Source organism: Liolophura sinensis, chromosome 9, assembly GCF_032854445.1.
Source record: "Liolophura sinensis isolate JHLJ2023 chromosome 9, CUHK_Ljap_v2, whole genome shotgun sequence".
NCBI lineage: Eukaryota > Metazoa > Mollusca > Polyplacophora > Chitonida > Chitonidae > Liolophura > Liolophura sinensis.
The window spans coordinates 18,437,708-18,450,379 of record NC_088303.1 but is presented as its reverse complement, the minus strand read 5'-3'; the positions used below and the strand labels follow the sequence as shown (position 1 = coordinate 18,450,379).

General features: G+C 38.0%; 1 protein-coding gene across 1 annotated transcript; it reads left to right on the top strand.

The window, feature by feature from the left end:
* The first annotated feature begins 321 nt into the window (after window positions 1-321).
* Window positions 322-1,605, top strand: LOC135475658 (probable G-protein coupled receptor 139). The gene has a single exon (XM_064755590.1). The coding sequence runs from the start codon at window positions 322-324 to the stop codon at window positions 1,603-1,605; it is 1,284 nt and encodes a 427-aa protein (XP_064611660.1).
* Window positions 1,606-12,672: the final 11,067 nt, after the last annotated feature.

Below are 12,672 nucleotides of genomic sequence, written 5' to 3'. Positions count from 1 at the left end.
ATAACTCCTTTCAGCCAACCCCGATTTCAGTAATTCAGCAATCAATTGTAAACACCGGCAGAGAAAAACGCATTCGTTTTTCTGAACCTGTCAGTCTCAGTTTTGCTCGAACACAGACGCCCGTTAAAAAAGAAATCATCTTCTGTGTGCGATAAAAGATCTCCGCTCACAACACCACAGAAATGTCCATGTAAAGAACAAATACACTAATTCCTGTCGATTTTCTCTTAAGACCAGCAAGGATTCGTCTGTTTGTTAAAGTTCAAACGATGGTTTCATTTATGAAAGGTCACATCTTTAATGTTTTGTGTCTTTTCCAGAATGGAGTTCTTGGACGAAATCAACGCTACCTTTTTCCGGGAGTTCCTTCTCAATCTGTCAGCAGAGGAGAGAGGGTTACTCTTCCAGTCTGTAGGATTACAGGAAGGTGCTGACATTCAGTCTCTCTTTCTGCCAGAGGACTCGCTCAGCGATTATCAGGCCTATCGAATCCACAAACTCCTCCTACTTTATATTCCACCAATTCTCCTCATATTTGGCACATTCGGAAACGTGTTCTCATTTCTGACCCTTCGACAAAAATCCATGGCTAAAATATCCACCTATTTCTATCTGTCTGTTTTGTCCCTGTCTGACTTCATGGTGCTCTACTTTGGCCTTCTCCGACTCTGGGTTGCCGAACTGACAAACTTTGACATCCGAGATCAGTCGGATACACTATGTAAGCTGGTGATGTTCTTGGGGTATGTCAGTAGCGACCTATCTGTGTGGCTGATCATAGCCGTCACTGTGGAGCGGTACATCGTTGTGGCGCACCCATTGAAAGCTTCGACCTTTTGTACCGTCCCAAAAGCCAAGAAAGCCACTTTGGCGGTGGTCTTGGTGCTAGTGTCCATACACATCCATTTTATGTGGTCTGTGAAGCTATCAGAGGACCTTACCGCGTCACCCAGATGTGCCCAGTCAGGAGGATTCCAGTATTTTGTCACCGTCATATGGCCTGTCATCGATACTCTCATTTACTTTGTCGTTCCGTTTGTCATCATATCGACCATGAACGCGTTCATCATCTGGCAAGTGAGGAAAGCCAAATCTGGACGTGTTGAAATGCAGAATGAAAGAATTGTCTCAGTTTCGCCCAATAAGCCCAACAGTAACTGTCTTCTTGAAGGGAAAAAGCGTTCCAGGAACGACAAGGACAGCTGCACGAAAATCACTATGATGCTTTTGACGATATCTTTCGCCTTTGTGATAACCACATTACCCATGAACATATGTATGATGGCCGCCTCCACATGGAACCATAACGACACGGGAGACAAATCAAAAATGTCCAAACTTCAGCTGACTAAAACTATCGCGGAGCTGCTTATGTATGTTAACCACTGCGTTAATTTCTTCTTATATTGTGCCACGGGACAAAAGTTTCGCCAGCAAATTCTCCGCCTGTGTTGCTTTCGGCATCTGATCGGACAGCCCGTCAGTGACCACAGCAAACACCTATATTGCTCCAAGCGAGGAAGTAATCTTTCGCCGTTCGCTTATCGACAAACGTCGAATGAATCCGATGAGCCGTCCAAATGTTTGTTTGAGAGCAGAGTTTGACTGCAGAATTACGAGTTTGAGAGCAGAGTGGGGCTGCAGAATCACAGGTTTGAGAGCAGAGTGTGACCGCAGAATTTGGAGTTTCACACAGAGTGTAACCGTAGAATTCCAAATTTGACAGCAGAGTTCGACAAACGTCGAATGAATCCGACGAGCCGTCCAAATGTTTGTTTGAGAGCAGAGATTGACTGCAGAATTCCCAATATGAGAGCAGGGTGTGACGGTAGAATTCTTAGTTTGAGAGCAGAGTTTGACTGCAGAATTCTTAGTTTGAGAGCAGAGTTTGACTGCAGAATTTTTAGTTTGAGAGCAGAGTTTGACGACAGAATTCCCAGTTTGAGAGCAGAGTGTGGCGACAGAATTCCCAGTTTGAGAGCAGAGTGTTATAACAGAATTCCCAGTTTCAGAGAAGAGAGTGATGGCAGAAATCGGGATTTGCGAGCGGAGTGTGATTTGAATCCAAGTTTGATAGCAGAGAATGGCTGTATAGTGACATGGCCACGCTTACAAGTACATAGTTGAAATATTGATGACAAGTGAATTTATAGGTAGTATCTGATATATACAGAATTAAGTTTATAAAGGCGATATATGATAGTATGTTTATACTGTACATGTGTGTTTGAGTCAGTGTACGATGAAAATTTATTTCCTGTAAACCTTATGTAATCGTAGGATTACTGATTCCTCCCTGATTTTGGACTATTGTTGAATCATATAGCTGTAACTAAAAGATCAAAGATCACCTTTGGTCGCTTATTACTGGCCGTCTGTGAGAAGTAACTTCTAACGTCAGGACACCAAGTGGCCTCGAATGCTGCTTGTTGCCGATACATAATTTAATTACGAATCCAAATGTGATAAACAACTTTGCTGATCGTCGGCCCCAGAGACTTCTGCTATTCTTTGCAGGTTCCTGTTCCTAAAATTTGTATTTTCGCCATCTTATTCATAATCATATAGATATGTTTGATGACACACAATGCTTTACATTGTTCTGTACCATGAATCCAAGTTTTCGCAATGTGACAGATAATCTTTGTCTATAGCATTTCGTTTATCGTGCGATCGTGTCATCTTATACAAGTCATGTACACTATTTTTGTTAAACTATAGACGGCTATTACTCATTGATTAACGTGGATGACATTTTGTTGTTGTTTCCGAGTTTAACTTTGTTGTACAAGTATGAACATATATATTTTTGTTTGATGAGAAGTCATTCATGTTTCTTTAATTCGTCTAATTGTATCATTTTCATGACAGATCGGACACGAATAGCTGTACATGTCAAGACATTTATTTTCTGAAAAAATTCGGTAACTCAGTATCTATTGTTTTCACTGGAGATTTGTGTTTTAGAGGACAAGCTGTATAAAGGCGAGGAGATCAATTTACAATGGAGAGGAAAGTACAAATGGCAAGTTTTGTAGAAGTATTCGGGTGAAAATCTGTTCCATTTTGTTACCTTCTTGCAAACCACATTTTTCTATGGGTAGCACATGCAGTGTATATTTGAATATTGTATTTATTTCATACCTCACTGAGGTAACATCTAGGCGTCACTTTAGTGTCAGAGAATATGGTTACGTTCTGTTATTTGTGCTACACAAAAATGTCTTATATGTCATGCACTTTCTACAGAATACTTATGTATACATTTTGTCACTTTGTTGAATTTACTGATAAGTATTTTTCACAATAAAGAACTTCAGTAAATTCAGTAAATTGGTAATAAAGAATTCAGTAACATATTTCAAGTGTTTCTATTTTCGACAGTACACCAGTTTTATTTGTGTATTGTTGTCTTAACAACTATTCCTTTTCTTTACTGATTTTGCTTACTGGTTTCGGCAATGTTACATGAGTAAAGACGTATTGCCTGTACCAGAATCCAGGTGTCAAAGAGCATACTCCTTACCGCGCCTGCGCTGTTCTCTGCCGTGACACGGCTTGTTTAAACTGAGCCTCACCACATTGTCATCGCATAGATCAGTAATTACCATGTGTCCCGCCACGAATATATATACATACAATATAAATATTGCCCATGTGATGTTAAACCATAATCATTCATTCATTCTGTTCAAAATTTGTAGTACATAACATTAGGGTAAAATGAGAGGATTGCGGCGCATGGGCTGTGAAGAGTGATGTCAAAGATGCATGGTCATCCCTCCAAGACCACTTTGTAGATTTTCTATAAGAGCCTACCTAAGAACATGTTTAATAATGCCTTTACCGAGCAGTCATCTGACTTTGTGAACAATTTGACAACGAGATGGTTCCACACACAGACTTCAACTAACCTATGTAAATCCTTGAGCCGAATTCTCAAGAAGTTTTTTTCTCCTCAAAGGTATTGACAGAAACGTACCAATTATTAATGACTTGATTAATTTATTCTTAATCAAGGGACATGATGTTCAATTCTGTCTTCTCTTTAAATTAATGCATGTAAATTTAAAATATAATTTAAACATAAACCAGCCAAAAAAACTTTTTTACATATTTTAAAAATTTATTTATTTGTTAACACTGCATACAAATGCATTTCCCATTTACAAGGGTATGCAGTTTTAATTTAATTGGAATATACTCAGGAATATTTTATTTATATGCAAGCATTATGCTGGGGAAAAAAACGGCAGAAACATACGACCTTACTCAAGTTACTGACAAACTTTTCCAGGGACGACCGAAGAGGAAACCAGCCTGAGCCGGACGAATTCATTGCAACTGCATTGGCAAGAGGCTCCTGAATCATTGCGCTATAGCACTTTAACTACTCAGCCTCGGAGGTTCCTGGTGTATTAATACAATGAGGGTAACCCTTCCAAATACAGCTGAAAATATTTGCAATTTCCGTTTAGCTCAAGCCTAAATACATGTTTAAAAGCTGCAGTCGAGTCTTCGAGAGGGCCGCCTCAGTGATCAGTGGCTGAGTGGAAGCGACCAAACCAGTGGTTTATTTAAATGAACGAGCGAACGGATATGCAAAGAAAAATTTGCGGATGTTTAACACAGTGTCATAAGAAAGATCAGGATTTGTTTGTCAATGTTGATAGTTGGTCGTTGGTGTTGTAACCTTTATCCGAAGGTCGCCACAGGTATAATTTCCCTAACCTAACCTTCATTCAAAGGTCGCCACAGATATAATTTCCCTGACCTAACCTTTATCTGAAGGTCGCCACAGGTATAATTTCCCTGACCTAACGTTTATCCGAAGATCGCCACAGATATAATTTCCCTGATCTAACTATTATCCGAAGGTCGCCACAGATATAATTTCCCTGGCCTAACCTTTATCCGAAGGTCGCCATAGACAAAATTTCCTTGATCTTACTATAACCCAATCATTAATTTTGAAGCCTGTCTAACCATATCGTTAGCTTATTTCATGCTAAAACAGGATCTAGAGCTACATGTAACCCATCGCCTTTGAGTGTTTTTTTATCAAAAGTCAAAACAAATATAAATAAAATTAACGGAAAAGATAAATTAATGAATAATGAATCTTACTTTCCTACAGAAAAACGGCACAAAATTGATGTATCGATAATGCCAGAGATATTTTTAACATTTGAATAATTTGTGTGACATGATTACACTAAAATGAGGCTGTAATGACACACACACTGGTTGTCAGCATCGTGTTCACACAAACACAGACCTTGTACCTACGTGCTCTTTGTTGTGTGGAATATGTGACGTAAATCCATGCCGAGAAAGATAATCACATAGGTCGAATACATGGAAACCATCATTACGAGTTTTAGCTATCCTCGAAATTACTAGGACTTGAGAACTTAAAGCGATATGGATAATATTGCATACAAATGCCAACAAATAACCCAATAATATCATTAAAGGAGAAGAAGACTTAAAAACAAGACACTATAGGCTGAAAAGAACACATTTCTTTCTATCTGGTGCCTGCTGCATAATTTTGCCATTTTTCCTCGCCACACACGTAAAGCCTGAATACAGTAAAGCTGGCATAAATCGCTAAGTCCATGGCGTCCTCCATCTTTAACACCCTATAATTTATGCTGGGGGTGTGTTGCCTCTCACCCAGTGAGAGTCGTTAAAACTGCCGGCTTTTTCGTGTAAACTCGGAACCTACGTCCATCATTCCGGTTTCCCGATCGTCAAGCGGGAAATGAACTGTACTGTTCGTTACCTTCTGAGAAGAAGAGTTCTATCGGAAACGTACGAACTGCACTTCGCTGGTTTCCGACAGCAATCCTCCTCCTAAACACGGGAGACTCCAGGACTAGTTCTTAGGCAAAATGGAGTCGCCCACAGCGGATATTGGCGCGGACTTTATTTATAATTCATCACCTTGAGGTACACATTAGAATTTTTTATGGCATGCACCTGCGAGGAAATACATACTCTTTTCAATGGTATTTGATTGATATTTAAATTTTCTTCTTCTTTAAAATTCCTTGGAGACAAACAACTGTGTGTGATTTTGTCTGCAGTAATAGTCCCAGGAAAGAGGAGAGTTAGAAGTTTGAAATCTTTCGTCGATAAACTATGGTGGCTTATTAGTGCCATGCAATTTCATTTGAATTTTTTGTCATATTCCTACATATACTTACTGGTTTTTCGGCTTATCAAGCCGTTTATTAGTAAAGTTAGTTGATTGGTTTGTACAGAAAATTACTTTTTAGATAGGAAAAATTCTTTTTCACAGCTTTCATTTTTTTTCACACAGGAAATTGTTTTTCATGAGGAAATTATTTTTACGAAGAAATTGTTTTTCACGAAGAGGTTATGTTTTTTAATAGGAAATATTTTTTCTTACGAGGATATTATTTTTTTGGCGAGGAAGTTATCTTTTCACCTAAAAAATATTTCCCCTGCGGTGGAAATATTTTTACCACGGTGAAATGTCAGACACTGTATTGCGTTGAACTTGTGAGGTATGCCATGTAACTTCAGTTCTGCCGTACAGATCGTTGGAAATACGAATATTTTATAATGCTCTATCGTTAGAAAGGAAGATTGTATTTAGTTTTACTAGGCATATATCGCTTTCAATCGATCATATTGGTTACACGTGCGATCCACGAGCGAATGTTGCATTGTGGGGATCTTTGCGATGCCTTATTTACATGATATCTCGTAGGGAGGACAGTATATATAGGCCCAGGAAGTTTAGTTAGGAGTATATCCTAACTAAAGGGTAAAAAGCCCTAATGTACCATACGCCTTGTCAAAAAAGGCTTTGTTGACATTAACTTACCAATCGTGTTCCTGGGGCACAAATGACATCCCGTTTCTTCATGAACTTCTTAAACGTTTTTGTTTTCTGCAGACGTCCATGTTATAGTATATCTAATCAAAAATTGTTCTCCAACCATTTTTGACAGGTCACACGGTACAGCAGGTCATTTATGGTATAAGGGATAAAAGAGTTTGAACTCGAAACTCACCTATTCGTTTGCTGTCGTCATTAAATTCGTAAAATCCACCTCTCATATTAGAAAAAAAACTAGCACAACCAAGAGGCCAAATTAACCCACAAAATAATAATCAAATATTGAATGTTTTTCAAAACATGTAAAGTATCTAAATTATAGAGTAGAATTTTTCACCCAACTAGCTTCTGAAGAACTTTGTATTGAGGACCAGCTGTTGAAATGTTGGCTACAGTGCCGTTACATGCCGAGGAACAACAACAGCCACACAACACCGTCCCCCTACACAGTCCTGCTCACCGCAGCTAAGAATTACAACAATAAAAAATGTATTGTTTGTAAGCTGCGAAATACAAAGTACAAAGGGCATTCAACTTGATATCATTGTCACACTCTTTAGATGGCCGTAGGATCCGAACGGCTCCTGATGGTTATCCACAATTATATATTTCACCAATTGTGTGTCGACAGACACTTATTATGTGACATTTTGACAAGATAAGATTTAGACCGAAAGTCTCACAAAATAACATATAAAAAGGAAAAAGAGCAAACCACAAATCTTACTATGCTCACCGGATATGTCTTTAAATACCACAAGATCAACTCTCTAAACAATAATTTAATCACTGTTATGTAAACAAGAATAAGTATAAGTATAAACAAAACATTTGTGTCTTTTATTGCTTATGTTAATATTACATACCTTACCATTAGACCTGGGGCCTCCGTGGTCTAGAATGCAAGCAATGCTGGTGAAACCCTTGAAGCTGTCGATATTTGATTGAAAGTCTGGCCACAGGGATTTTGAAATGGAAGGCTTTTAGGGCCTACTTTTGGGCCTACCACATTTTGGTACTCCCAAAAAACGCCATTATTAGAATCCACAGCTGAACCATTTGAGTGGGAAAGTGGAACTCAATCAACACGGTTTTTCCAGATATTTGTGGTAAATCCAATGGTGTCGTTCAGTTGTTTATATTTTGATTTATTTGATTTATACCTTTATAGCGATTATACATATCGCTCCAGGGCAAAGGGTCAGTTTTTTAAAGTGTAAAGCAAATCTCTTGGCATAAACTACGCCTGCTAAAGTCAGGTCCCAAAACACCTCTTCACCAGTAGCAGAAACTGTGGCTTTTTAGGTCCGAAGATTTTAGGACAGAAGGTTCGACCCACGGTGCTACTAAACACTAAATTAAAATCGGTCATAAACATTTTTGGATTTTGTTTCGGAAGATTCAAAAAACCAAAGTATGTGGGAGTTGGAAATTCTTTGAAGGAGTCATTCCATCTTGATTCTCTGTCGAATCTGAAGGGGACAATAAAGTTTACGACTACTGACAGAATGGTACTAACACGCATAACCTGTGTTACAGTCGGTTCCTAAAACACACATTCGGTAAATGTTCCTACTCTAAAACCACCAAAATATCGAATATTTAACACGATGTGTTTACCGAAACAGTAGCCAACTGGACAGAATCAGCCTTTGTGTACAGAAAACTCTCAAAGTATGTAAAGATATTGGATGGATAAAATATTTGAAGACACGGAAAACCCTTATAATAACTTGTAATACAATGCGTATTGTTATTATTGGCACACGAAATGCTATTCCGTATTTGCGTTTGCTAAAGATACCCTGAAAATAACCTTGGGCAATAAGCTGTACACGCAGGCTGAATGGCATCCCACTGATCATCTTAATTCCATTAGAAGAGGTAAAAAGACCTTGGTATACATTAAAGTAAATACGGATAGGACATATGGATTACTTTCTTTGATCGTTAATTTCAAAGGAAGAAATATAATGCGTTAATAAGTGCACTGTAATTCCGTATCGTGTACGTGTAGATGGTTCTACTGCGATACATGTCTATTCAGATGAAGTTCGTCGTGCGTCTTGTGACAGTAATTGAGCTAATGAAATTAACAAATGAAATGACACTGACAGAATTAAATCAATTATTTTTTCCCTAAACGCGACAGAAATATACCTTTAGTTATCTGTATTACTGATGATATGCCAATATATTTCTACTTCAAGAATAAGTAATAACAGGCAAAGACTAAATAAATAGAATGACAAAGTAAATATATAGCTATTGTTCAACTATCAAAAAGAACAGAATTTTGTTAACAAAAAACAAATTTTTTCTGGCGATGGAGTTACATGTATATCAGACTGGCATTGATGGCTGGTTGATCTAGAATGTTCTAGGCCAGAATTTATCCAAACACGTCTCATTTATCTCTTGGATGGTTTGGTGATGAAAAATGTCCTAGGTCAGACCTCGCGCAAGTAAGTCACGTGTATCTCCGACAGAGCCTGGACTGCTACCAAATCTACACGTAGGCTGTATTAGGTCAGAGGTCAGTCACATGAGACACCCAGGGCTGTATGTGTGGTACTCCTCAAGGCGTCGTTCAGAAATGCAATAGTCTTTAGAACGACACCGTTAAAATCAAAATATAAAAAGGTATACCATCATCTTTAATTAATAAGCTCACATGAAAGTTCCCAACTCCTGTAGTCTACAACGGTTACAAAAAAGCTCAAATACAAACAAGGAACAGTCATTGGGATTCGCTTCTTTCTTCCAAAATACCTCCTTTGTATAGTTAGCCAGTAACATGTTACCTCTTCTTTTTCATTGATTGTAGCTAAAAACGAACTTATATATATTTAACTTCCCTGTTGTCATAATTATGTGTTTACCAATAAATTGTTCTAAGCATCAGTTAATTTTGGATTAAATTAATATATATCTGTTTAGCCTGGGATATTATCACTGCGTAGATTCTGTGTTTCAATACAGGAGGCTTATGATGTTTGTTTATTTAGATATTTATATACTTATTTATTGATTTATTGATAACTTGATTTATTTATTCATACAACAGCATTTTAACGCCGTTCTCAAGAATTTCAGCAGTTAAATTACGCAAAGTCTGGTATTAGCCTGCAGCAGTTCAAGACCTCGCGACAAAATTTGAAAGCTTGGTAACAAATGTATGTTTACGTAACAACGCAAACAATCCCCAAAACACCGGAACCTGAATAAAGGAAGTTAACTTGTAGGCATATACACACATCAAGACATAAAAGTATCACAAATATGGCTTCACAGACTATACAAACCATAAGTCAAAGCAAGCACGCAACATGATTGAGATGTGTAGTTAGAATGGCAAAGAGAGAGACGTGGCACATTTTGTGACGCCTTGACACATTAGGTGACGTCACCCCGGTGACTGTCATGTGGAACAGTGCCTAATACGGCTTTTCAGTTCAAACTTGTAGTGATTAATGACTATGCATTTTGAGTATTTCTAGACCAGGGACTTCTACTTAATTGCAATACTGCATAGTGTAATTTGCTATCATCTATGTATTTACATGAACAGTTAGAATAAACACTTAGGTAAATTGACAAGAAGCCGTATTTCACCGATTAAGGGTGACCATTTGTCAACTATTACACTGTCGTCGCTGATTTTTTCTCTCTATGCTGTACGTTTTAAATATATCACAGAGATGTATCAAACATTCAATCTTCAACTAACATGGGTCTTATTTTCAAACTCTCATGTTTAATGTATACATGAAAAAATACCGTACTAGAGTAAGGTTATAAGGAAATTGAAGAAAGATGTGTCACAACAAGGCGAAAAAAATATATTTTTGAGACAAATTTTCCTCAGTGCTCTGGAATAATAGAGAATGACGTCATCGAAAAAATACTTGAAACGCAGGCCCGAAACGCGATTCGTGCTAGACGCCCCCGCTCCCCCCCCCCCCCCTGCCCAGCAAAGTTGTTTTCATAACTTTCATCGTTGACGTCACCATATCACTCCTTCATTTTCTGACTGACTGCTATAATCTCAGCCGTAGAAAAACTGCAGTTTAATTCCATTTTGACGCCCCACGAAGAAAGCTGAGTTACTTTCATATGTTAGGCCACATCCTATAAACTTTATGTTAAGGATTGTCATAGACCCATGACCACTGAATGGGAAATCATTCCAGTCTGTTGGCATGTGGCATATTTCTTTGTCACTCGAGGATTAAAGTAGATCCCCTGCGCTTGAAGATGGATGGTTGGATGTCCCCTGAATAGATTCCGATCGTTTAATACGTTAAAAAATGGAAGAAAAACAGTAGAACTTCAAACTCCCTTCAAACAACGTTCCTGTTTGCGCGAGATTTTCAGTTGACACAAGAAGGGAGAGTTTCAGTCACTCGAAGAAGCGGGAGATACCCACAGCATGCCGTACCTTGAAGACTGGAACGAGAACCAAGGCAAAAATTTAAATTGGTATTTCTATGTGGTAACAATCACTGTTTCCATTCTATATAATTCAAACGTAAGTAACTCAAGCGTAATTTGTCTAATGACTAATAGCAAATGTATATTACCAACTAGTAGAACATTCGAATGAAAATGAGCAGGTCTAGATCGAGGACATCGAGTGGTACATAAAATAATATATTTATTTCATTGCCGTTTTACACCCTGTTCAAGAGTATTTCAACGATCGCATCAACAAAAAAACAATCACGAATACCATCAAGACTGTGAAAGCATTCGTAAAGCTAAGTCGTTGAAGAATTACTCTATTTTATGAATTGGGAGACACCCGCGTTTAACGTGCTGAAGATTTCACACATTTTCCGTACTTTAAGCGTATCCGCCGGAAGCTAAAAAAGGGCCATCTGTTTCCTTACATGGCGAAGAGGTCAAAAGAGGCTGAAAATAGAAAACAAATTTCAAATAAACTGAAATCACTAAATCTGTAACATTTTGTCACATTAACAGTTACAAACGCGTCCTTGGTACTCAAGTTTTTCATACATATATTAAGTTGTGTTTTAGATTCAAGTTGTTTTCTCAGCTTTTCTGCATGCTAAATGCCCCTTCCACCCACATCGCCGTGGGGCGATTTCACATCAAACTGCCAAATTGTCCTTTGATTAACGGCAAGTGAGAATTTTAATTTTTCATTTTTCAGTCTCTCAACAATACTTTGGTCAAGAGTAATAAAGGTAGGACACCATGATCTTTCCAACTCGTAAAAGGTGAGAATAATGTCAAAGAAATCATACTTCCATTTTTGAATCACGATTGAACCCATCATTATGTATAAGAGAACAGAACAAACTCTGAAGTGACCTCCATCCCGTTTTTGTTCCTTATTACAATTTGCACTTTCGTGTTAGAATCCCAGTAGATATTTAAACCGGGCAACTAACCTGAGTCTGAAAAACAATCCTTTGTAATTCATCAGAAAACTGAATTCAATGAAAAAATGACAGATTTGAAACCAGTGTTGAACTCCATATGTTGGTATACTCTATTCCTGCAATGCATCCAAAAGACAGGAATACTGACAAAATGACGTTAAATCATTATGGTGTTCACAGATACACAGAAGGTTATTACTGTAGACAAACGGCTGAGTGTTTATGTCTGGAATAGCTCCTGTAATAAGCTTAAAGTTAATGCAAACATAATTCAGTCATGGTTGTCATGGTACCGGACAACAAACGCAACACACCCAGACAAATTGTAATCAGGAACACTAACAGAATGTACGTGAAGTCTGACGGTTTTCGGTCACAGTTTTTTTGTTA

Bases quoted from the DNA above. Each gene is read 5' to 3' on its own strand.
- LOC135475658 (XM_064755590.1), top strand. From the start codon at position 322: ATGGAGTTCTTGGACGAAATCAACGCTACCTTTTTCCGGGAGTTCCTT.